Source organism: Anomalospiza imberbis, chromosome 5 (assembly GCF_031753505.1).
Source record: "Anomalospiza imberbis isolate Cuckoo-Finch-1a 21T00152 chromosome 5, ASM3175350v1, whole genome shotgun sequence".
Lineage (NCBI taxonomy): Eukaryota > Metazoa > Chordata > Aves > Passeriformes > Viduidae > Anomalospiza > Anomalospiza imberbis.
The window spans coordinates 2,224,181-2,251,232 of record NC_089685.1 but is presented as its reverse complement, the minus strand read 5'-3'; the positions used below and the strand labels follow the sequence as shown (position 1 = coordinate 2,251,232).

The 27,052-nt window shown below is 47.6% G+C and overlaps 1 protein-coding gene across 3 annotated transcripts in view; it reads right to left on the bottom strand.

The window, feature by feature from the left end:
• Positions 1–15,742: 15,742 nt before the first annotated feature.
• CHCHD3 (coiled-coil-helix-coiled-coil-helix domain containing 3) overlaps positions 15,743–27,052 on the bottom strand; it is a 131,425-nt gene continuing 120,115 nt past the window's right edge. For all 3 annotated transcript variants that reach the window (XM_068189374.1, XM_068189377.1, XM_068189376.1), the window contains 2 exons: positions 21,471–21,606; positions 15,743–16,452 (listed from right to left, as the gene is read on the bottom strand). In XM_068189374.1, the coding sequence (XP_068045475.1) occupies positions 16,426–16,452; positions 21,471–21,606 (163 nt within the window). In that variant the 3' untranslated portion in view covers positions 15,743–16,425. The remainder of the gene's footprint in view (positions 16,453–21,470; positions 21,607–27,052) is intronic.

Sequence of the window (27,052 nt, the reverse complement as noted above, 5' to 3'; positions counted from 1 at the left end):
GATTTATAACCACAAACTCATTTCTAAACCTGCAGCACTTTGGGGTCATTGCCCAGCTCACAAGGTTGGAGCAGAAGCCCTTCAAATTCCTGTGGGATCCAGCAGAAGGGAAAACTTGAAGCAGCCCCCTGGGTATTCCCATGTTCCCTACAAGGACCAGGAGACACTTTATGGGGAGCACTGGCTCCCTGCTGCCCCTGTAATGTCCCTGCTGCAGAGGGCATCAATCCCTCCCTCCCTTTTCCCTAAAAACAGGATGCAGCTGCTCTTCTGGATTTCTCCACCCCGGGGTTTTTTGAACCAATGTTGGTGTGCAAACAGAAGGTTTGGAAAATGGACTCATCAAGGGCACTGTAAACTCTTGGATTTAGGGAGCAGGTTTTGTGCCAGCCCGTGTGGTGCCAGCCACCAAAGCGTGACCAGAGATGCTTCAATGATCCCAAATAATTCCCTTTTAATGGGCAAAATGAGAGCTGGTGCAAACTGGCCAAACATCTGCCAGGGAGGGTGAGGTGAAGTTCACCCTGCCCCAGGGTGGGAAAGGATCTTCTGGAGCTGTCTGGAAGAACACGGGGGCTTCATCCAAAACATCCAAATCCTTTTCTGTGACATCTCCTTCTGACACCTCTCCAGACTGGCCCCTTCCAGGCCCAGGGGTCTCCTTCTCCCACAGAAAATGCACTCAGACCCCCAGAATTGCAAATTACAACAGCTCTGGGTGCAAAGAAAACACAATTTTGTTATTTGACTGGGTATTTGAAATTGCAAGAAGCTCTGAAATCTGTAAAACAGGGCTGTGCTCCATTCTCACAGAGACATCAGCCAGAGCCTCTCCCCACCATGCCCAGGCTCACCTGCTGATACTCCCTTTTTGCCAACACAGGGCCAAGAAGGAAAACCAGTGCAAGACAAACCAGTGAATATCAAAACAGTGAATATCAAAACAGTGCAGGACAAACCAGTGAACATCAAAACAGTGAATATCAAACCAGTGCAGGACAAACCAGTGAACATCAAAACAGTGAACATCAAACCAGTGCAGGACAAACCAGTGAACATCAAACCACTGCAGAGCAAACCAGTGAACATCAAACCAGTGAATATCAAACCAGTGCCCACCAAACCAGTGCAGGACAAACCAGTGCCCACAAACCAGTGCAGAGCAAACCAGTCCCAATCAAACCAGTGCCAATCAAACCAGTGCAGGACAAACCAGTGAACATCAAAACAGTGCCCACCAAACCAGTGCAGGACAAACCAGTGCCCACAAACCAGTGCAGAGCAAACCAGTCCCAATCAAACCAGTGCCAATCAAACCAGCGCACAGCAGTTACCCCAAAACTCTCCCTGAGCACCCCATGCTCCCCCCACCTCAAAATCTGGGTGCTGGTCCCCTGTTCCCCCCAAGCCCAGCCCTCTGTTGCTCCTTATCTCCACTATAGAAGCCCCCAGTAGCTTGTTCCTGTCTGTATCTTAAATCTTACTTTTTAAATGGCTTTCACCTCTCAGGAACACTCTGAAAAGGACCAGAATAAACATTTGCCTTTTTAATCAGAGCGCACACGAGGAGTGACCCCTGGGGAGAGCCCAGCAGCTGTGGCCAGATGTGTGTTCAGGTCAATCCCCAGCTGTTGTCATTGCCCAGGAGCAGACAGGCACAGCTCCATCTATTACAGCAAACCAGACAGGGTCGGGGCACAGAGCAAACTCCAGCTCACAATTACACATCCTTTTAAGCTCTGGCAGCTCTGTCACAATCTCAGAGCACCCTGAGCAGCCTCCCAGCCACTGGGCAGGCCTGGGAGGTCTTCACTGGGCTAAAGCACTCTGAATCATGGGATGGTTTGGGTGGGAAGGACCTTAAAGCTCATCTTGTTCCCATACACCTTCCACTGTCCCAGTCCTCCCAGTCCTGGCCAGCCTGACCTCCCCAAATCACAGACTGGGTTTGGTCACCCTGTTCTGGAAAATGAGGACATTTCATCATGGAAACACAACTATGCCACGCTGAATTGACCTCTTTCCCATTTTATTTGTGGTGGACAAACAGCCCTGGGCTCTTCTGCATCCTCTGCTCTCTCTGCAGAGTCCTCCTCACACTCTGAGGGTGGAAGCCATTCAGACAGAGGAAGGGGCAGAGAGGGCTGAAGGAGGAATTCTGTAAAAAAACCAAAAAAAAACAAAACAGCCCCCAGGTTGTTCCCCAGGAGCTCCAAAGCTGGCATCAGCATGGCCCTTGAGTGCCACCCTCCTGCCCTGAGATCAGCCCTGGCTGTAGAGCTCCTTGCCGAGGGAAAAGCCTCACTCAGTCTCAGGAGAGATTTGGGAGAGCTGTAACCAACCCCCCCCCCGCCCCACCCCTGCACCCCAAACTTCAGTGCCTGATGCTTTCACATTTTACCTTTGGAGATGGGAAGAAAGAGAAGCTCCCTTCCCATCTCCAGGGGAATGGCTGGGATGGGAGCCCACCCAGCTGGATGGGGCAGATTTGGGGTGTGTTGGGAGCCTGGGGGGACCCTGGCTGCCCCATCCCCTCCTGCCACCCGAGCTGGGGGAAAGACTGGGGAAAAGAACGTGCTGAGAGATTTCCAGTGTGCTGTCACCATGGAAACCCCTTCCCCAGCATCCCAGGGATGCTCACGGTGGCCACAGAGCCCTGGGAGAGCACCCCGGGTGGGAATGGGCAGGGGAAGCAGAACAGGCGTGGCAGGCACATTCTTCTCTCTGTTAGGATTTTTTCATAGAGGAGCACAGAGGAAAGGAAGAGAAAACAATTTCTATTTCTGCTCCTTGTTTTTCCCATGTGGAATGTGTTTGGAGAATTGTTTACCTGGGGTGATTGCTTGGTTGGATTCTGGTGAGGATTGTTTGAGCCTGATGGCCAATCCAATCCACCTGTGGCTGGACTCTGGCGAACAGGGTCACAAGTTGTGAGTTAGATTTGGTAGTTAGAAAAAGCAAGTTTGTAGTTTTAGTATCTCCTTTAAATAGTATATTAATGTATTATAGCATAGTTATAATAAAGAAATCATTCAGCCTTCTGAGCTGGAGTCAGACATCAGCATTTCTTCCCACCAAGCTCACCTACACTTACAATAAACAGGGGAGTCCCTGTCCCTAGGAGCAGGACAGGGTCATGTTGCTATTGGACACAAAATGAGTACACAGAAGCTTGGTAACTTCAAAAGAGGAAAATACATAATTTTATTTCTGACTTTGCAATATATAGAATTCCAAAAGTGACAGTGGATTGGAGGATGGAATTGCCACCTCTCCAACCACACTGCTCAAACCAACAGTCTATTAATTCTTTCTTCTTACAAAGAAGAATGTAAAACAATCATTATTTACAGGAACAGTGCGTGAGAACTCCAGTAGAAATATGTAAAGCTCAGAAGGTATAAGAAGTTTTATGAGAACTTTAAAACTTTCAAAAGAACTATAAAAGAAAACACTTCTGAAAATCAGGGCAACAGGGTCAGTCTGCACACCCCAGCCACGGGGAGTGGCAAACTGAGCCCTGCCTTAGCCCTGGCACTGCCTGGCAGGGTTGGCAGCCCCTGAGGAGCCTGGGGGACAAGGCTGGGGACAAGCAGGGACATCCTGGGGGCACGGGGGGGAACGGAGCCAGTCCAGGGTGCTGCAAACCAAGGGTCAGAAGGAAAGTCCCTTTAGTCCCATCCTCTGGAGTAACCCACCATGGGCAATCTGCCACAAAACCAGGAGAGCAGGACAGGGAAAATACTCCATGAAAATGCCCTGCTCATCATTGCCTCCTGCAGCAGCTGTGCTCAGGCATCCATCACGGTGCCCTCCTGAGGAGCCCTGGTCCCTTCTCCACCCCATGCTCGAGCCAGCACCATCCTGGGCACAGCAAAGCCCCCCAAACTCACAGGGTGTTCACAGGGAGCCGTGCAAATCCCCTTCTGCTTCCCAGGAAAGTGGTGAAGGAAGGATGGAGGATGCATGGGACATCCAGACCCCACCATCACAGTCTCCCTCTCCTCCACCACCTCAAGCAGCTGCTCCCAAGTCTTTGCAAGACCAGGTCTGCAGGAAAGGAGTTTTGGGGCCACACCATCATCTCTTGGAGGTGCTACAGAAACACTTGGAGGTGGCAAACCCCACCTTGAACCGTGGTTTTAAGCTCTGTTGTCCTCAAGGGAAACTGAGCTGGATCAGGATCAGAAAACCTACGTTTTGTAGGTGTTTGACACCTTCTTCAGCATGTTTCAGGATTTTATTTTTGTTTGTTTTGTACCACACAGTATTTATTGTGTGTTTTACCAAACGGCAAGAAAGAAGTAAACAGCAAATGATCAAAGCAAGAGAAATTTTCTATCTAAAGGCAGGCGAGCCAGATGGAATTAATTAATGAAGATGTTTAGCAAGAGAGGGGTTGGTATGCTAACAGGTTGTTCCCAGAAGTGTCAATCTAATCCAATAAACAACTTGTGGGGGTGTAAGAAATGCTGCTTTTGTCCCTTCCTTCCCCTTACAAAGGGCTGAGTGAAAACTTTTGTTGTCACTGTTTCATCCTGGTGAGAGGGTTTGAGTTAACAGCACCCAAAAAATAATTCCCTGCTCCTTTTGGAAACATCCTGTCTGCATGTCTTGATCCTGTTGCTTGAGGCAAAAGAGGAGTCAGGGATGCAGAAGCAAATTCCATGCTCAGCCTGCCAGCAAGGGAATTAATTATGGCCAACAAAAACAATGTGGACATCACTGCAACAACTGCAGCCAGCCAGGAACCCTCTTCCCCATCAGAGGATAATTCAGGATGTTGTGTCAGGTTTTATTTTTATTCCACAAGATATTACCAGACATAAACCTCCGCGATGCCCCACGGGACGGCCCCTTCAATCACCCTGCTCTGTGATCTGCCCCATAACTCAGGTTTACAGTCCAGCTCTCTGCCACAGATTATTGATCAATCATCTGGCTCGGGCTGCAGCAGGATGGGAGGCCAAGCCAAGGGAAGAGGAGCTGGCAGCGTGCTCTGGGCAGCAGGGATGTGCGCAGAGCCACGGGGGGTGTTCAGAATTCCTGAGGGCTGCAGGGATGGGGATCCAACAGTGTCGGCATCTCCCGGCAGAGAGAGGAGTGAGCTGAGGGAGATTCCAGAGCAGAGCAAGGACTTGGCTCCATCTGCATCCAGTTAATCAGCTGCAGGATGGACCGCGGGGACAAAACAATGATCCAAGTCTTATTCATGGAAATCCATGGTTTGGGTTGGAAAGGAGCTTAAAGCCCACCCACTGCCACCCCTGCCATAGCAGGGACACCTTCCACCATCCCAGGCTGCTCCAAGCCCCGTCCAGCCTGGCCTTGGACATTCCAGGGATGGAGCATTTGGGAAACCACACCAGGTCCTCACTGAGGGCAAAGGCATGTTATTTTTGTGCAGAAAAAAAAAAAAAAAAGTCTGAAATCTGTTTCTGTGCAGCCTTACCTGGGTTTTTCCAAGCTCGGGGTCTGAGACACATGGAGATAAATGACACTGCTGAAAAAGAAGCACTCAAACCCCTCTCAAAATGCATGTTGGAAGGGATGGAGGGGGGCTGCAGGAAGAAGAGGCACTGACCCAAGGGCTTCCAGCTGTAGGTGATGAACAGAGGGTGGTACAACCCTGAAATAAAATTATCCTGATGCTTTCTTTCCCTGTGTCTCTGACATCTCTCAGGAGCCCGCTGTGACCACAGCAGCTTGGGGTTGCTAAGTGATCTTCCCTCAAGACAAACAGGTTTAGAGTAACCATACCAAGGACAAACACCAAATAAGAGGTTCCCCTGGGTAAGGAAGTCTCCAGGACAGATCCAGACTCAATGTGTCTCAAAGCAGGAAAGTTCCCAGCTCTGGGATGATGGGGCAGGATTGTGACTGGAAAATGGCCTCGCTCATCTTCATCTCACATCTCCACGGGTCTGTGCTGGAAAAGGAGGTGGGAGGAAGGGTAGATCTGGATGTTTTTTGCAGTGGCAGCCCCGTATTGGCATCTCCACAGGAGATCCTCTCCCAGTGAGAATCTGGTTTGTCAAGGTGAACATTCCCTCTGGGGCTCCTGAGGGAATGTGGAGATCTCGAAGGTCCCTTCCAACCCCACCCAACCATTCTGTGATTCTGTGAACTTTCAGGTAAAGTTTTAAACCCAAATGGGGTGAGATTTGCTGTGTTATCCCCACACCCTGGCTAGGAAAGGTCAGATTTGTTTGTAGACCTGCTGACACCCCGTGAATGCTGTGAGCAGACACCTCCCCAGCCTCCTCCAGCATGGATCGACAACAGCTTTTAAAAATTACCCTCAGGGAATGAAAAGTTTGGCATTCACACCCCCTTAGGTGGCTGCAACTACAGAGAATGAACATCAAGCTGCAGCCAAAGGGACGTCCCTGGAGCCTGGAACGGCCTTGGTGACGTGAATTGATGTGAAGTAGCAGCAATCCTTTGTGTTTCCTTCTTCAGCAATTTGGCTTCTCTCCCAGTCAGCCTTGAAGGGATCTTTCCTGGCCATGGGGACAAGGGCACTGCACTGATGGGTGTCTGAAGGCCCAGTTCAGGTGTGTTTAACACCTGAAACCCCAGCCCAGGTGTATTTAACACCTATAATTACAGCCCAGGTATATTTAGCACCCAAACCCACAGCCCAGGTGTACTGAGAACCTGTAATTACAGCCCAGGTGTATTTTACACCTGAAAACACAGCCCAGGTGTATTGAACACCTAAAACCCCATCCCAGGTGTATTTTACACCTGAGAACCCATCCCTGGAGTACTGAAGACCTGTAACTACAGCCCAGGTGTGCTGAACACCTGAAACCCCAGCCCAGGTGTGTTTAACACCTGAAACCCCAGCCCAGGTGCATTGAACACCTGTAATTACAGCCCAGGTGTATTTTACACCTAAAACCACAGCCCAGCTGTATTGAACACCTAAAACCCCATCCCAGGTGTATTTTACACCTGAGAAACCATCCCAGGTGTATTGAAGACCTGTAACTACAGCCCAGGTGTACTGAACACCTGAAACCCCAGCCCAAGTGTGTTTAACACCTGAAACCCCAGCCCAGGTGTATTTTACACCTGAGAACCCATCCCAGGTGTGTTTAACACCTGAAACCCCAGCTCAGGTGTATTTTACACCTGAGAACCCATCCCAGGTGTGTTTAACACCTGAAACCCCAGCCCAGGTGTGTTTAACACCTGAAACCCCAGCTCAGGTGTATTTTACACCTGAGAACCCATCCCAGGTGTGTTTAACACCTGAAACCCCAGCCCAGGTGTGTTTAACACCTGAAACCCCAGCTCAGGTGTATTTTACACCTGAGAACCCAGCCCAGGTGTGTTTAACACCTGAAACCCCAGCCCAGGTGTGTTTAAGAGCTGTGTGCTCAGGACCACAGCCCCTCTGCAGGCACCCCAGGCACGGAGCTGTGCTGCAGGTCCCCACATCCCCACACTGCTGCTGCTTCTCCTGGGACTAGAACAGAAACAAGAATTTGGGTTTTGTTCCTTGTCCCTCCCTGCACTGCAAAGAGAAGGGTGTGAAATGCAGGCAGGTTAGAGAGAATCTCCCTGGCAATATTTCACACTGCCCCCGGTCCCTTTTTTCCTGCTGAGGATTCCCAGCCTGAATATTGAGCAACCCGAGCTCCCAAACACTCTGGGAGGTGATGGATTGCTGCTGAATGCAGGCTGAAGTTTTAAGCCAACAATTACTTTTCTCTGAAGACTTTTTCCCCACCAGAAACTGGGGGGCAGAGCATCTCAGAATTGTTTTTATGACCAATGCTGTCTCCTCCAGGGGAACTGGGATCTTTAAGGGATGCTGGGTTATGAATTGCTCTCATTACTGGGGGGGGGGAATGCCCTGGGCCACGTTGGTGGTTTTTGTACATGATCTTGCTCTCTGTGAGGGGATTAATCACCACTTTTAAGGAGGATCAGAGCTGAAATGATTTAACCTCTGAGCAGAAACTCCATTTAAAAAGGAAGGAGCCCACTCAGGGATCCTGAGCCTTCTCCTTCCTGCAGCAGGGAGGGAACTGGGGCTCCCCAGGGGCAGCTGGGATGGACCTGGGCACTAGGGATGTTTGTAATCCCTTAAATCAGGTGGAGAATCACTTGTGGCAGGGGAAAGAGATCACTGAAGAACAAACCCAGGAGAAGGGCTGAACCTCCAGAGCATCAGTTTGGTGTTTCTGCTGCTTGTCTTTAGTTTGTTGGAAGTCAGAGTGTGACACGTTGTACACCACCCCATAAAAAATTAAATAACCACTGAAAAAAAGGCAGCTTTCCCCTTAATCCAACAACATTAAATACATTTAATAAAAGGTTGCCTCTGCTTGAGGGTCATGAACTTCCTACAGGCAACTTTTGGGGCCCTTGCCTGCCCTCAGCACCCCATGGTCTTGAGCAAGTGATTGTTGCAGGCTGAGACCCAAGGAAAATAAACACCACAGGGCATCAGGGACAGCAGTGACAAACTGATATTTTGGTATTTTTAAACCAAGCTGGGCAAAGTGGTTGTTTGGACTCATGTTTTTCACCTGCTGAGCTCAAGGGCAGAGCTGCTGAGCCATTTCAGCTTTCCCAGCAAGCCCAGGGTGTCCCAGGGAGGACTCGGTGGCCACACAGCTCCAGGACAAATCCAACACCATTCCTTAATTCAGCTTGTCCAAAGCAAAACTCAGAAAAAGGAGAGAAACAGCCACCCACACAGCCAGAGCCCACTCCTGGTGGGTCCATTACACATTCCGTGTCCTCCAGTGCCCATGGAGTGTTCTCCAGCCTGGCAGAGATATTTCCCCCAGGAAACAGAGGCATGAAAAGGCTGAACGATGCATTTAGTGATGCTCAAATTAGAAACCACGTCCCCTGATCACAGAATCATCGGGGTTGGAGAAGATCTCTGGGACCATCGAGTCCAAGCTGTGCCTGATCCCCACCTTGTCCCCAGCCCAAAGCACTGAGTGCCATATCCAGGAATTCCTTGGACACCTCCAGGGATGGGGACTCCAAACCTCCCTGGCCTGACCACCCTTTCCATGGGGAAATTCCTCCCGATGCCCAGCCTGGGTGACCCCCATGGAGCACTGGGCATCTCTTGCATGGACCAAAACTCAAATTCTGGTTGATTCAACTGGGGAAAGAAGGGAGGTGACACCACCTTGTCTTGAGTCCCACCTCCTGGAATGTTCAAAAAAGCCCTGGAGGTGGCACTTGAGGACATGGTGTAGCGCTGGCTGTGGGCTGATGGTTGGATCTGATGATGTTTAAGATCTTTTCCAACCTTAACCGATTCCATGACCTCACCTTGAGCACGGGGTCCCCTGGGACCTGCAGGAAGCTCCAACCTCGCTGGGCAGCAGCAGGGAAGGGCCTGAAAGGCCACCAGGTCCCAGAGGTATTGGGAGGAGCAGCCCAGCGAAGAGCTGGGGCTCCGTGCGAGCCCCGAGTCACCGAGGTTCGATGACACACACGGGTTTGATTCTCTCTCCAGCTCCTTGGTAACAGCTTTGCTCAACCCCCCCAAAGTGCTGCCACGTCAGACTAAAATCTTTCCATTTAAAGAAAAATAAACCCCACAGCAAGGCCAGGCTCGGAGGTGACTCACAGTGATGCCGCTTCAGAGGCTCCCTGAGGGTGCACTTGGCATCCAAGGAGCACACGGAGCTCGCTGATTCTGATCAGAGGCACACCCCAGACCTCTCGGTGCTTCCCGGGAAAACACCTGCTCCAGAGGGCCTGGAGTGGATCACAGCCAGCTCTTGTTTTACTGGAGGTTATTTAATATCCCTGGCTGTCTCTCTCCCGCCTCCTCTCTCCAGGAATTTCCCCCCAGACCTGCAGGAACACAGAACTCAGGCACTCGTTTGCCACAGCATTCCCTTGCTGCTCCTCTGAGACCAAACTGGGACCAAGGCACAGGAGCTGGGAGATTTCCCTTCTGTTTGATGCTAAAAAAAGTGGTTTTCTTTCTAAATCAGTTCCATCCACCTGCTCCAGCCTCACTCAGGTGTCCCCTTCCCAGCACTTCACATTATTCCCAAAAAAAGCAACAGGACCAACATCCACGGTGTAAAACACAAATCTCTCCTGCTCTGCTCCTTTCCTGTGCTCAGCAGCTGGATCCTGGTCACACACTTGTTGTGGCAAAGGTAATTTTTTCAGGCAAAAGCAGAGGTTTCATTTATCTGCCCAATTCCAGGAGTGGGACTTCTAGCAAAAACAGAGCTCAGAGCCCTTTCCTTGCCCTCAACCCCCCCCTGGCTATCAGCCAGAGCTCACTCAATGCTGCAAACTCCTTTATCAGGCTCTGCTGTTTAAAGGCAGCTCTGGGATACAGATTTCTTGTTTGCCTGCTTTTCACAGAGAGTCAGATTAGAAGACATTCAAGCTGACTTTGACCTTTTCAAAGCAAACCCAGTGTTAATAACATTAAAACTGAGGAGGGGGAATAAAAAAATTCTCACTACCTGACACAGGAAACAGGAGAGATCCAGTGAATTCTCATACCTGGCAAAAATATTTTATCTGTTAATAGGCTTTCATCTCCTTGTTCCCACTACACTTCACCCACTGAACCTTTTGCAGATCTGATCCCTCCACCACGATCAGACTTGTGAGCAACGTGGCAAGGAGCTGAAGGAACTTGTGAATTTCTTGCTATCAGTTTTTATGGAATAGTGGACTCCAGCATGTGCCAAGTCCCTCCCAGCCCTGCTATTTCTGTATCAGCAACAGATGAACACGAGGAAGAATCTGCTTCGTTTGCAGTTTACTGGGGAATTAGATCTACTTCCTGCAGCTCCAGCCTGCCAAATGAGCACCGGCAGTTTGGTCTTCATTTTGGGATTACTGGGACAGCTGCGCTGCCCTGTCCACCCACAGGACTTGGTGAGGGAGGAAGGATGATTTTCCTGGGCAGAAAATATCTGGTTTCATATGACACGGGCAGAAAAAACTCCCCTCCAGGTGCTGAGCTGCACCCCAAGCTGGAAGTGGCTCCAAGGCCAGGGTGGATGGGGCTTGGAGCAGCCTGGCCTAGTGGAAGGTGTCCCTGCTCATGGCAAGGGTGGGGGATGAGATGATCTGGAAGGTCCCTTCCCATCCAAACCAACCAGGGATTCCATGGAATGCCTCTGCTGAAGCAGCAAAGCAGCCCAGGGGTGACGGGTTGTGAGGGATCCAAGACAGGGAGGAGGGATCAACTTCAGCAGTGACACTGGGACACACCCAGGCGGCTCCCCAAGAACTGTCCCCACCCAAAAGGTGTCCCCAGCATTCTTAAGGAAATATAAAACCTTGCAATAAACACACCACTGCTGGGTGATCTGCCTGGAATCCTGCCCTGACCATGGCATAAGCACTTCTGGGTGTCATCAGAAGGTGGCTCAAAAGATTTTGGGCACAAAACCCGTGACAAACTGGGAGTTTAGGGTTATTTTCCCTCCAAACCACCCCATTTCCACCAATGTCAGCTGCAGCTTCCCATGCAGGGGGTGAAGGGTTAACCTCGGGGGGTGCTGCAGCCTGAAACTCAAGGTGCTCCCTCCAGCACTTCCCAGCAGTTACTGGCTTGAGAGAGAATCAAACTAATTACCTTAGTAATTACCAAACTAATTACCTCTCTAATTACCCAGTGTCGTTGTTCACATGGAGCTGACATCCTTGAGGAGGAGCCCTGGCTCAGTGCCCCAGGTTCTCTTGGAATTTTGCTGCCTCTCTCAAGGACTTGAAGACCCAGGTCCCCCTCACACCATGGCTGAGCTCTGGTCCTGTCCCTCTTCCCCAGGGAGGGGCTGATGCTGCTCCAGAACTCTGATGATCAAACCAGAGCTGGCCTTGCTGCCAGGCCCTGTTTGACACTTCGGAGAGCAGCCAGGGAGGTGACAGAGCCAACACAGAGCTGAAAGCAGCAGGGTGTTCACCAGCAGGACCCACCAGCAGCACCCCTGCCCCTGTGCCTCGCCTCCACGTGAATCCTGCCCTGGGGGTCACTCACTGCTTGTAGGAATATAAAAAGGTAAAAGACTTTAGAAAGTGCAAAAAGGCCCCAGAAAGTAGACATGAAGCTGAGAAAGGCTGGGAAATTTCAAAACCTTCTCATGGGAAGCCAGGAAGTTAAGAACCAAGTGAATGCATTTATATTTATCATAAGGAACAAGAAAGAACAAGAACTTATTGATAGTCCTAGATATATGCTTTGCAAAGATAGAAAAAGTTCCCATCTTAAATAATGAATTATTGTGTATTGTTTGAGGCTCACAGAAGTCCTTTTGTTAATGTCAAACCCACGTGGGTCCTTTTCTAATTGCTTAGAGTATAATGACTTTACACCTTTTCCTTTACGCTGTTGGTTCACAGAATATGCAGAAAAAGGCTTTGCATGGGCTGCCATCTTGTCTCTGATCTGTGTTTGCATGGATGTTGTTATTTTCCTGTGCCTCTTGCTTTTTGATTGTATGAGGCAGACAGATAATAAATCCTAAGTCTGCAACCAGTCAGGGTCCCGTCCCGTTTGTGAGACATGCACCCATCCGGCAGAAGTGCTGCCCCGTGTGAGGGCACCACAGTGTCCTGAGCTCTGCTGTGACAGTGGGAACAGCCCCCAGCTCCTCAGGAGTCAGTGCTGGAAAGCAGGAACATGAGTGGTGTCACCAGTGCTGGCCATGGCCCCCAGAGGGCTTTGTGGGAAGAGAGGCTGAGCACAGAAAGGGCTCTCCTGGCTGCAGGACCTCACCACCTTCTGCTCTCTCCTCCCACATCCCCTCTTGTGTCTCCAGCCAACTCCCAGAGTGTCAGCTCAACACAAACCATCACAAATTATGGACTGAGCAGGTCACAGAATCCACATCTGCAGCTGTTTGTGGCCAGCTGTAAATCCTTGTCTGCATTTGCCTGCAGCACCCAGTTCCTGATGGAACAGGACTGACCATGGGCAGGGAGCCACAGCGTGCTGTCCCCTGGCACGGGACAAACCATGACTTCTGGGTCCTGCAAATCCCATTTGACACCCTGGACAGAAATCCTGGCACTTCTCCACTCTCTCTGTCCCTGCTACTGGTGAAGGAAGCTGGCCTTGCTCTGTCCCAGCAGTGCCTGCTGTCACCAACAGCTGGTGTTGGTTTGGGATCTGCAGCTGCTGAAAAAGGTCACAGAATCATAAAATTATGAACAGGAGGGAAAGTTCTCCATAGGTTTCCCATGCTAAAAACTCCAGGAAATGTGGTAGTATATTTCTCTTTCTCTTAGGATTTTTTATAGAGGTGTACAGAGAGAAAGAAAAAACAATTTTTATTTTTGTTTTTTGTTTTTCTCATGTGGAATGTGTTTAGAGAATTTTTTACTTAGGGTGTTTGATTGGATTCTAGTGAAGATTGTTTGGGCTTGATGGCCAATCAGATTTACTTGTGTTTGGACTTTTGAGAACAGGGTTATAAGTTGTCGGTAGTTAGATATGGTAGTTAGAAAAGTAGGTTTGTAGTTTTAGTATCTTCCTTTAAATAGTATATTAATGTGTTATAGCATAGTTATAATAAAGAAATCATTCAGCCTTCTGAACTGGAGTTGGACGTCATAATTTCTTCCCAGTGGGTTCACCTGCATTTTACAATAAGGAAGCTTCCAGGATTTTAGTATTTCAGCACCCACACCAGCAAGTGGTGAGAAGGAAAGAATCCAAACACCTACAGCAGGACAGGGATGCAGGTACACAAAACCACAGGTGGCAAAAACAGAGATGGTGGTGAAATACCAGAAATATCCAGAACTACTGCTCTACTTTAAAGTCAAAGGTTGTCCACACCATGGACAGTTCTGCAGTCCACACCATGGATAGTTCCGAAGCCCACACCATGGACAGTTCTGAAGTCCACACCATGGACAGTTCCAAAGTTGAGACCAAGGACAGTTCTGCAGTCCACACCATGGACAGTTCTGAAGTCCACATCAAGGATGGTTCTGAAGCTCACACCAAGGACAGTTCTAAAGCCTACACCATGGACAGTTCCAAAGTTGAGACCAAGGACAGTTCTGCAGTCCACACCATGGACAGTTCTGAAGCCCACACCACAGACAGATCTAAAGTCCACACCATGGACAGTTCTGAAGCCCACACCATGGACAGTTCTGAAGCCCACACCATGGACAGTTCCAAAGCCCACAACATCTACAGTTCTACAGTCCACACCATGGACAGTTCTGAATCCCACACCATGGACAGTTCCAAAGCCCACACCATGGACAGTTCCGAAGCCCACACCATGGACAGTTCTGAATCCCACACCATGGACAGTTCCAAAGCCCACACCATGGACAGTTCCGAAGCCCACACCATGGACAGTTCTGAAGCCCACACCATGGACAGTTCTGAAGCCCACACCACCACCAGGGCCATTTTTAAAGTCCTTACCCTGCTGCTGCCACCAGCCTCGCCCAAGCCCAAGCCACACAGGCTGCAGATGCCAGCCCTGATGCCACAGAAGATGTTTAAAGAACACAACACCTCAAACACAGTTGAACAAAGCAGGCAAGGCTGGCTCTCATTGCTCGAGGCTGTCAGGATGAGAAACCAATAAACATTTGGCAGTAACAGAGACCTTCCTTCCTGACACAGCTCTTCCCCTGATTTTACAGCATCATCTGGCCTGAAAAACGTCTGCTTTTCCTCTATGCTGTGTTTTGCTGCCAATTCTGAGTCTGGCAAGGCTGGCTCTGCCAACTTCTTGGCTCTCTGTTACAAAAGAGAACATTAGAGAGAAGGATTTGTGAGTTAGCTGATTTGTAAACACTACAGCAAGTCACCGTGTAAACACGGTGCTTATGGCCCTGTTGTTGCTCCCGAGCAGTTTACCTGGCACCTGATGTTGAACTCCAGGATCCTCCCCTCCCACCAACATTACAGTTGCTTGGCATGTAAAAAAAAAATCCCAGCTTCTCTGGGTAGCATTAAAAAAAATCCTTAATTAAACAGTGCTCACAAAGCATCTTGATAATTAGGAAACTCACTGGTAATATTTTGCATGAATAATAAATGAGATCCACAGGTACACCCGCAGTTGTTCAGTAGGATGAGGTTCAAACACAGCCAATTAGAGAGGGAGAACAGGTAAATAAACAGCAGAAGGCTCCAGACTCGCTGCTCATTTGACATCATTACTTTCACTATTGTGTAAAAAGTCCCTTCTAAGACTCCTTGGGACAAGGAGTGTGGCAGTTTTTTTACCTGAAGAAAAGGAATTAAAGGAAACTGGGTTCTTGCACAAAGCTGCTTTGGAGATTTTGGGGGGTTTCTGCCCTTTCACAGAATCCCAGAATGGTTTGGGTGGGAAGGGATGCTAAGACCACATCATTCCAACCCCCTTCCATGGGCAGGGGCACCTTCCACCATCCCAGGCTGCTCCAAGCCCCATCCAGCCTGGGCTGGGACACTCCCAGGGATGGGGAACCCACCCCTTCTCCAGGCAACAAGAGCTTGTGCTGCTCCATTGACAAGCATTTCCCAAGGAGGGAAGTGGTGGTGGATAAATCACAACACTCGCATCACGTGGGATCCTTTTAGGTGGCTGTGATGGAAAACAGCTCAATCCAAGCCCCGTTCCTGACACCAGGGCTGGTTGTGCATGAAAGTCTGTGCTTGAAAGCTTCAGCAACAACATCTGCTGGGAAAGCGTGATTGACACAGCAGAGGGAACACCATCCACCCCCGAGGAGTGGGAAGGGAGACAGACTGCAGCATCAATCTTGTGCATAAGATAGATTTATTGTTGGTACAGAGCGAGGCATTTTTGTCAGGACTTGATACGAACGAGGAGCACAACAGAACCATCCCATGGAAATAAAGGCCATGGAGCACCCTAAGCGCTGGGTCACAAACATCATTCCAGCAGAAGGCCTGCAGAGAGAGACTTCATCAAGCCAGGTCATTTGGGAAATAAGTTAAAGCACAATTTACAATTCTACACTGCGAGGAGAACTCTGACACCAGGACACCAGGACCAGGGGTTACTCCCAAGGAACGGCCGCGTCCCGGCGCTGCAAGGGTTGCACCCCCTGCCTCTGACAGAGAGACATTTCTGAGGAGATTCTACAGTGAAGTAGCAGCATTTGAAGGATATTTCCCCTCTCTGAGGTCAGAGAAAGGCTCTTTTCTTTCCCTTCCTTCAATCACCCATAAGTGGGCTTTGATGCGGCGGAGCAGCGGCCTCGGACGGGCGAGCTCTGATGGAACAAGATCCAGGTCTCGGCTTCCCGAGCGCTCAGGCTGATTGAGCCGTGAGGATGCTGCCCTTCAAATGGCTCTTCCACTCCTTCTCTTTATTGGGCTGCCCTGCAAATGGGCTGCTGGGTCATTCTTGGGGAGAAAAAAAAAAGCTCTTCTGCTGAAATTAGTTGATGGTCTTGTGCTTGATTCGGACAATGCCTTTATCCTCCTCTCCCAAGCATTCTCTGCTGCAAAAATGATCAGAGGGGAGGGAGGAGAGAGGGAGAAACACATATTTCAGTAACTCCAAGTTATTCTGAAGTTTGGCTTCAATTCCTTCCTAGGATTGCAATTTTTAAAAAATAAAAACACAGAACAAGAAGCATTGTTGATAAACACATCGTGCCAGAGACAAGTCACAGAAGCAGAATGAAGCAGTTTGAGGACTCAACAAGGCAGTGGTCTGGAGGCCTGGAGAGTCTCACTAATGATCCATTTTCATCCCCCCTCATGCTATCACGGCTTTAGTGCTGTGGCTATTAAAGGAAATTAAAACACCTGACCTTGAAATAAGAAAATCCCGTTCCCAGCAAACTCTTGAGGAAAAATATCCTGAAAAACATCCAACACTGAGTATCCCTTGCCTGGCCCATTCCTGGGTTCTGAGTCAGAATCAAAACCCCAACAGTCTGAACATGTTGCACTCATCTTGGGCTTCATTAAAGAACCACAGATCATGGAATGGTTTGGGTTGGAAAAGACCTTAAAAATAATTTAATTCTTTTCACTAGACCAGGTTTCCTGTCCCTGGAAATGTTCCAGGCCTGGTTGGACAGGGCTTGGAGCACCCTGGGATAGTAGAAGATGTCCCTGGAATGAGATGATCTTTAAGGCCCCTTCCAACCCAAACCATTCTTCTTGCCTCCAAAACCCATCAAACAAGTAAGGACTAATTATAAGTCTCCTTGCAAGAAATGGCAGGAAGGGATTTGATAATTCTGAGGCTTTATGTCAGGAACAAACCCAAGTTTAAACCTTGAAATCTTATAGGTGACCTCCAAACAGCTGATTCAGGTGTTTGAGCAACACTACAGAGCTTGGAAGTCTGGACTGCATTGTCACAGTCATGGAAATGAAGGAAAATTAACAGTAAAGGGAATTAAAACCATGCCAGGTTTGGCTTCAACCAAATTCTCATATTATTCCTAAAAATAACCTGGTAAACTGTGCTATTCCACCCAGTTCCTAAAAGGGTTAAGAGCTGCACTTAGACTGGATTTTAGGAAAAATGTCTTTCCCAAAAGGACTGTCCAGCCTGGCACAGCTGCCCAGGGGGCAGGGGTAGAGTCCTTCTTCCTGGAGGGATTTAAAGCCCTTTAAAATGTGGATGTGGCACTCGGGGACATGGTCAGTGGTGGCCTTGGCAGTGCTGGGAATGCTTGGACTCCATGACCCTGGAGGTATTTTCCAACCTTAACAATTCTGACTTCAGAGTTCTCCGAGGCATCCACACCAACAGGTGGTGCCTGTCCTTGTGCCCACAAAATCCTCCAGCATCCACAGAGGAGAAGAGGCTGATGGCATAAAAGGAGTCAGTTTTGTGCTCCTTGGGTGCATTTGCAAACAAAAATCCGGGGAAATTTCATCCATTACCAAGACCTCCAATCCATGGCACCCCCATGGAGACTTCTGGAAAGCTCAGGAAGGCTCCTCTACCTGGAAAACTCCTTTTTGCACAGGAATTACTGACTCAATCCAAGCCATCTCTGGGCTGAATATTAACTTTATGTCCATTTAACACTGCACAAGTTAACAGAGGAAATCCCCAAGAGATCTGAGGAAAAATGGGCTACTTTTGTTCACTGTCCTAAAGAAAGAAATTGCAAATATTTGTTCATCATATCCAGATTTCTGCCCACAAAATTCCACCTTCAGACAAACAAGGGTGTTCCAAGCCTTGCTTTGATTTTATGTACATTTTGGGGTTTTTTTAGTGTTTTTTCTTTCCTTTTTAAAATTAATGCATTAAAAAAAATATGTATATATATATATATATATTTACATAACCCCATGGAGGGAAGCTGGTCCATAAATAACTTCCTTAACGAGGGCAGTGTTAAATGATGAGGTCTTTTTGTTGCATTTCAATTCAGTGTTTCCAGATACACAAACTCCATGTATTTTTCTCTTAGACTGGAAATTGGTATCAAGTAAAAATACTGGAGGATGAGGCTAAAATCCTGGTTTTATTCTATTTAGGATGCATAATTAAGGACCCACTTGGTCCAACAAATGAAAATAGTGGTTACAAGGCTGAAGGATAACATTTTGTAGCCAGGCTGTCAGGCACCAGCAGCTGCTGGTATTGTTATTTTAAGTATTCTTAAACCTCACCTGCCTCTAGAGGCCTGAATCCTTCTGGAATTCAATGGTTTAACAGGAAAATATTTCACAGATTGTTAAACCATGCAGTAAGTTGTGCTTTTCTATAAGAATCAGAACTTCTTGTAACCCAGGAGGGAGAAAAATTGAGAAAAACACCCCAAAAATGTACATTTTAACAGCTATTGTCCATATGAATGTCTAGAAAACCAGGAAAAAGGATTAAAAAGCCATGGCTGGAGTTACTTCAGCATAAATAAATGCCAGACACAATCCAAATATCTTCCCCTTAATGGCTCCATTAGGTTAAGTTTTCCTCTCCATTACTGGCATTATCATTATAATAACATACAAACATTAATAACAGAGTTTAATTTATCTCCCCAGCTTCTCATGACTTTGGGAAGAGATTTCAAGGGAAGATACAACAATGTGTCAAACCCCTCTGAATTAACAACTCTCTGGGCTTTTCTAAAGAGGGGAGAAAAGGACAGATAGAGACATGAGATTACAGACAGCATGAGAAATAAGGAGCACACAGAAGAGAGGGGGAGATAATTATAAGCAAGATAGGAAAGAAAGAGGAGTCAATAAATTCAATTTATGAAAAGCACAGAGTGTGCTCAGCCCGAGCACAAGTGCCCAGACTCACCGCCAGGAAATCGGATTAGTTCACTTATTTGCTTTTCAATATCTTGCTCTATTCCCTCTAGCAAATTTTCTTCTTCCTTTGTTTCTTGTAGCCAGTGTCAGTTAACTTTTTCATTTCTGAATCTGCCATTTATCCCCCTCCTCTGGCTCCCAACCAAGTGCACAGGGAAGGTAATTTTGAAGTGATTTTATAGCAGCATTTAGGAATTATTTCAAAGTAGCTGTCTGGACATGTGGGCAAACAGTGAGTAAAAATAATTACAATTACAGCTGCAGCCCATGGAGGATGGGCTGCAGTTCATTATGAAAAACAATTGCTCCTGCTTGCAAATATTTCCATCATGAAAGGCTTCTCCTTCTCTGTTATCATGAGAGAAACCTCTCTGAATTCTCATCTTGAAGCATGTGTGAAACAGAGTAAGAAACATTTAGGAAACACTTTTAACTACTTGACAGGCTTGGATGAAGATCTTCAGAAAAAAAAAAAAAAAAGGTGTTTAAAAGGGTTCAAAAACCTAATGTTCATATTTATGCAATTTGCTTTTCCTGCACCTTCTGAACATGAATTAATTCATCCCCATCAGAGTCTTCTGAAGAAATTCCTATCAGATACAAACTCGAGTTAGAGCTTAAACATGTCTAAGTAATTAATCCTTTTTTTTTTCTGGTTACTTAAAAAAATTATAAAAAAAATTATACATACAGTAAATTAGTGCTGCAGATGCTGCAGGGCCATGGGGAAATCCACTAGAGAATAAACCAAAACAGGGCTACAAGTGACAGAACAAGAGGAAACAGCCTCCAGTTGCACCAGGGGGGGTTTAGGTTGGATATTGTGGAAGATTTCTTCACTCAAAGGCTTGTCCAGCCAGGGCAGGGCTGGAGTCCCCATTCCTGGGGGGATTTCAAAGCCCTGTGGATGTGGCACTTGGGGACAGGGTCAGTGGTGGCCTTGGCAGAGCTGAGGAACAACTGGACTGGATGGGCTTAAGAATCTTAATGATTCTGTGATTCTTATGTTACTCACTGGAGAATAACTAGGAAAAGAATCATTTTCCTAAAAAAGGAGATTGGTGCGTTCCAAAATGGGCAGGAGGAGAAATGGAATCACACAAGGGCTTGGGTTGGAAGGGACCTTAAAGCCCATCCAGTGCCACCCCACCCACAGGCAGGGACACCTCCCACCATCCCAGGGTGCTCCAAGCTGGCCTTGGACACTTCCAGGGATGGCACAACATAAAGGATATAATAATAAAAAATATATAATAAACAATAAAGGATATAATATAGGAAGTGAATTGGAAGGGACAGGGAGCTCTCAGTGACTGAGGAACAACGAGCAGTGTTAATTCCAGCAGATCTTTGGGAATACCAGCTTGAGGCTGCAGCATTTTAAAGCAGAAGGTCACGGAGAAGGATCAGAGGCAAAGTCTCAGGGATTTTCTGCCCAGGCAGAGTTAAGCCCAGGGAAGGTGATTACCATGATCAAACACCAGCCGTGCTCGCCAGGTCTCCACTATCACCTGAACATGGGTGTCCTCACGTGCTCAAATATTAACTCACAGATTTGGGCAGAAATAAAGATCAACAGACTGATTTAAGCAATTTTACACATCCTGCATGTGAGCTGTGAGCACATCTCCTGGTTTGTTTAAGAACACAGCTGAGGTCAATAGATGCATTTCTGCATTTGAAAGATGCAAGCTGATGAAAAAGAGTCAAACTGAGAAAGTGTAGCTTCTTTTAATTGAATGATTTACATATTACTGTCATTTTCCTTCATGCTGCACTAATAAAGCATAAAGATTTTAATTGGCAGTGACATCCATACCCTACAAAACTGGAAGAGAGGAGGGCAAGAGCACGTAAAGGGCAAGTTTAGAGCTTTGCATAACACATGACAGAAGAAATCAAGAATTCCAAGTGGTCACCAATGCAGTTTGAGACATCCATGAGTTTCTCATATTTATGGCAAAGACTACCAGGTATTTTAATCCCCTTTTTTACTGCTAAAACTGTAGATAACAGGAAACAGCTGCCAACAGCAAGAGCTGCTACACTAAACAAGAGCTCCCCAGGGGAAGAGACGGAAACCTGAGCATTTAAATCAACTCCAAGTGGTCTCCACAGAGAACACATGCACTGGGAAATGCTCAGGCATGGAGGAAAGATTAATTGGAAATTCCTCTGCTCATCATTCCATCATTTTTCAGTGAGAATAAGTCCAGCTCACCTGTTTGGCATGATTGACACAGTGCAGGTACTGGCTAGCCAGGGCAGAGCAGCTCAGGGTCTCTTGGGCATGTTCCCGGTAGCACTGGAGGATTTTATCCTGCAGCTCCCCACAGATGGGGTGGGACTCGTATCTCCTGTGGGAACAGAGAACAGCTTCAAGGTTTCCTTCAAAAATATCTAAGGAAAGACAAAAAACTTTATTATTATTATTATTATTATTATTATTATTATTATTATTGATTTGGGTTGGGTTGGGTTGGGTTGGGTTGGAAGGGACAAAGCACATCCAGTTCCACCCCCTGCCCTGGGCAGGGATGCCTTCCACTATCCCAGGGTGCTCCAAGCCTTGTCCAATCCTGCCTTGGACACTTCCAGAGGAAAGAATTCTTCCCTGTGAGGGTGGTGAGGTCCTGGCACTGATTGCTCAGGGCTGCCCTGATGCCTCAGGTTTAGCTTTTATATTTTCATAGCTCAGGTTTAGCTTTTATATTCTGAGCTGCTTTAGTGTGCGGGTCTGGGCTTCATATTATGGGATGGTGAGCTCTCTGCACAGAGCAGGGAGACAAAACCATTCCTGCTCCAGCTGGGCACCAAGGACAAATGATCCAAACCTCAGGCCCAGGAGCACAAACAACGTGGGCTGAGGAGAGAAAAACAAGCAGGATGGGACTGCATGGGCTAAAGCTGGAATGGGACAATGAACTCCAACGTGCCAATGGAGCAGAGCTGATCCCAGTGAGAGCCCCCGGGAGCGCTCGTGCATTTTGGGACCATTTGGGTTCATCTTGGGTGCAGCCCTGGCTGGGCTCTGGTGCTGCCCAATGTGGATCCATGGAGGAGATACTTGCAATAAATCCCTGCTTTGTTCTTTAGCTCCATCTAATCTCTGTTCTAGCTCAGCCTTGTCAAGGCATCATCCCCATCCCTGGCAGTGTCCAAGGCCAGGCTGGACGGCGCTTGGAGCACCCTGGGATGGTGGAAGGTGTCCCTGCCTATGGAAATGGGGTTGGAACTGGGTGATCCTCAAGGTCCCTCCCAACCCAACCCACTCTGTGATTCTGATTCTCATTTTGCTGATTGGCCAAGGCAGATTTCCTCCAGCAGGGAAATGAAACACGAAGCACAGACGCTGCTCCTTTGGGGAATTGATTGCTTGACAATCACTGAAGACGTTGTGCTAAAATAAAGAGACTGTTAAGTCACCTTGATTTTACAGTATATACCTATATAAAACATCTCTTCCTCCTTTCATTCATTACCCTGAATCTGTGAAATCTAAACCAGAATTTAAATGCAGTCCCAGGTGCTTCCACACTTGATGATCTCCAAGTTCAAACTTCTGCAGACTCTTACAGAGGAGGATTTTCCCTTAATCCCCCCTCTGCTGAGATCAGCACATGCTTCAAAGGCATGTCAGGCATCAAAATGTGCAACCACAAACTGCTGCACATGGAGGGAGGATGGCAAGGTCTGGATTGGGACAGGGAACACAGAAACAGCAGGGATGTTCTCTGTAGCCATCTCCCAGCAGTGATGATTTAGGTCCAACTAAACCAGAGCTCGATTAAAATGCCCAAACCCCTGGTGTGAATTGATAAATCAATACAAGAGAGCCTGAATGAACTAAAAATACCCACAGTAAACCTTGCTGGGCCTTTATTCACAGGTGATTTTGAAGTGAACTCTTATATACAGGTGAAGGGGGAAAGGAATGGGCTGCTCTAGCATCACTGCATAAATTCTGTCAATGTACATAAGGCCATTTCAATGGAGGAACTCTCTAACCCGTGATAAAGAGCTTTTGAATTGTGCGGTTTTTTTTCCCAGAGTCATGCCATCCATTACCAAAATCCAAGTATGTAAAATCCAGGTATTATTCCTTATTTGAATGTTCCAAAGGATTCTGTACATTGCCAACCCTATGGGAGCCCTGTGAGACACATCATCTCCTGCCCCTCAGTGACTTGTTTTCACACTCTGACTTTTTCCCTCCCATTCAGGGGGGATTTTTGAAAACCTGCTCTCAGTTCTGGCCTTGTGAGAACAAGGCCACTTCCTTCAAGCCAACCAAGTCCATTTCTTGGATTAATCTGAAGGTGAGAACTGTCTCTGTATTGATCAGCTGTGCTTGTTCCACTCCCCTAATGCTCTGTTGGCACTTTTGGGAAAGCACTAAATGAAATTATTGCCTGGCATTAGAGGGCCATAAACCACAGGCTGCAGGATCTCCTGTTGGGAAAGGAGGTTCCAATGTGCATTATGGGAACCCCTCCAAAGGGTTTCCCACTGATTTCTGGACTCACAGGAGTCCAGATGGATGGTCAGAAACAACAGCAAGGAAACTCCTCCAAAGGGGAATGAAATATCTCCATAACAGAGAACCTCCTGAAGCTGCTATGATTGCATCAAATAATGCTTAAATGGGATATTGGGAAGGAATTCCTGGCTGGAATGGAGAAGCTGTGGCTACCCCTGGATCCCTGGAAGTGCCCAAGGCCAGGCTGGATGGGGCTTGAAGCAGCCTGGGATAGTGGAGGGTGTCCCTGCCATGGCAGAGGGTGGGACTGGATGGGCTTTAAGGTCCCTTCCAACCCAAACCATTCTGTGGTTCCATGAATAAAGGTCATTTTACAGAAGTATTTAAGGGTCTGTGGGGTTTGACTGAGGGAAAAGCTCGTAAGAAAAGGTAAATAGTGAAAACCCAGCAATTACATGGAATCTATTGGGAAAATGTGGAGGTTTTAAATGCCTGAGTAGATAAAGCAACCTGGTCTGGTCCCAGGCAGGGCCAGGAGATCATTAGAGCAGGAGGTCCCTTGCCTGAACTATCCCACGTCCTGAGAGCGATCTGTATTTTGGGACATGTGGCAGGAAGTGTCACCAGAGTATCACGGAGTGGTTTGGGCTGGAAAGGACCTGAAAGTCCATCCAGTGCCACCCCTGCCTTGGACAGGAACACCTTCCAAACCCCAATCCAACCAGTCTCACCACCCCCACAACCAGGAATTCCTTCCCAATATCCCATCTAAATCCCCCCTCTTTCAATTTCAATCTCTTGCCACTTGTCCTATCACGATCTGCTCCTGTAAAATAAAAAAGATTGTGTCCTACACCATATTTAATTAATTCATTCATTAATTGCTCAGGGATTTCACAACTAAACTGAAGGAAAACCACAAACCATGGAAGTGCAGCAGGAATGCCAGGGAATGCTGACAGATCTCCAGCGGCAGTGCAACTCCAGAACCCCTTAACAGAACCAACGCACTCAAAATCTCCACCGCTTTTCTCAGCACAAGTCAATATGAGCAGCAGCCACGTGGCACGCGAGGGACAGCGTGCTTTTATTAAGTTTGCAATTCCTTGATCTGCTTTCCCTTCTCCAGCTGCTCCTGAAGCACCTCCCATGCCAGAATAATCTTTCAGTGCTGGAATAAACCTCTGAGGGAGCCGTGCACCCACCTTTTCCAGAGAGCTGATGCATCACAACCTCATAAAGGTAATAGGATGAAAACACAAAAGGAAACGAGAGAGAGACAGTCTTAAAAAGAAATATTCTATGCTAAAGCATGAAAAGAAAATTTAATGAAGGGAACTTTGTACTCATCTGGGCTCTCTCAAAGAGCATAGCTTATTGTGCTCCTGGGGGCTTGGGGAGAGGAGCCCCTTCATGGCATTCAAACAAAATGTCTACTAAAGAGGAAATTTGAAATCACCACGGTGAGCTTTGCGAGTTTCGCGCTAAAACTGACACTCTCACTGAAGGAATCTGAATGGCTGATGAGTTTCCAGCTGTGCAGGTATCTGGCATAATCCCCCCCCTCCCAGATCAGGACTTCAGGCAATTGTCATAAAATATGGGGAAAAAAAATAGCAACAAAAAAAGAGAGTGTGAGATAAAAATAGTGCCATGAGATGGGCAGGAGTACCCAGGGCTTAATTTAATTCCTCATTAAAGTGCTGACACCTATCAAAGGCAGCTGATTTTATTTATGTAACCCTTGGCTACTTCTGAAGTACTGAATTAAACAGACCAGACTCATCCTCTGTGTCCGAGCAGCACAGCACAGCTCTTTAAGATCAAATCTTGCTGTGCCTCCTCCACAGAGCAGCTCAGCACATCCAAACCACAAACTGGGGGTGGTTCCCAGCATGGGGCCGTGCTGGGGAAGTCCAGGGAAGTCTTAACTTGAAAACAAAACCCTACAAATGAACGTGATCCCACTGAGCCCCAGAGCAGCAGCACAGGAGGGTGTTGGAGAGGATGTTCTGACCTGTTTTATTTAGTCCTGCTGATGGAGAAGAGGAGCCACGCTGTGACCAGACCCGGCAGAATGCAAAATAAACAACAAAAAAAGGAAGGTGTTTCTTTTCTCAGTGTTCTCAGAATAAACACGAAGATAAGGAAGAACAAATGGATGGAAACAAATGGTGAAACAAAGGAAACGGAGGCAATCCACACCCTCGAGGTGGGCAGCCCATGAAGTGTGTAACAGCTGAATTGTTTTCAGGTGCTTTATGAAGAGCCAAGAGGGGTTTCAGAAGGATTTGTGGGAGTTTAATCAATTAACATTGTCTGTGTCCAGCAGAAATTCCTTCTGAGAAACAGCAAAACGTGTTTCATGGAATCATGGCATTGTTTGGGTTGGAAGGGACCTTAAAGCTCACCCAGTGCCACCCCTGCCATGGGCAGGGACACCTCCCACTGTCCCAGGCTGCTCCAAGCCCCATCCAGCCTGGCCTTGGACATTCCAGGGATCCAGGGGCAGCCACAGCTGCTCTGGGCAGTTTGGAAAGAGGATGAGTGAGGGGTAAAGGTGGAGTCACAAGTGCTTCAGAGAGAAGCCAGCAGGGAACTGGAAATAGCAGGGAAGCAGAAATGGGACAGGCAGGGCTGGGAGAGTGAAGATGTGTGATTTTCCTGATGAGGAAGCCAGCAGCAGGATGAAAGGGGATGCTGTGAATTTGGGGTAGCAAAATCTGCTTTCACCAGACACAGGGCAAGATTCTGTTTCTTTTGGCCAAGAGTAAAAAAAAAAAAAAAAAAAGTAAAATAAGGGTTGGTAGCCTGAGCAGAGATGGAATTAGCTGAGCAGATGGACAGGAAAGGCCACAGTGGAGGGATTCAGCAAGAGAAACGTGAGCCCAGCTCAGGAGACCCTGAGGGAAGGGAAGCTCCAAGCTGAAGTGTGGAGGACACCTCTGAAACAGCAGCAAGGCGCTTGTGCTCTCCATCACCACCCAAAAAGGTGCTGGTGAGAGGATTCTTCTTTGTTTAACATTACCTCACCCAAAAAGCCTCTCCCAGCAGCATTGCTGCCGAGCGAATCCACAGGATGGGTTTGTAGTGCAGAAAATAATTGTAAAACACAGCCCAGGGAAAAAGAAAGACAAAAGGGCATATGGTAATGAAGGTCCTCATTGCTGCACCATTATTTTTAGTTTTTACATTAATTTACTCTTTATATTAAACTATTTTTAAAGATTGTTTTCGCACATGCAGTAGGTGATGACTCGAAGGCGCGTTACGGAACGTGTGAGGCACAAACCAAATGGTTCCGTTCTTCCCTGAGTGGTTTG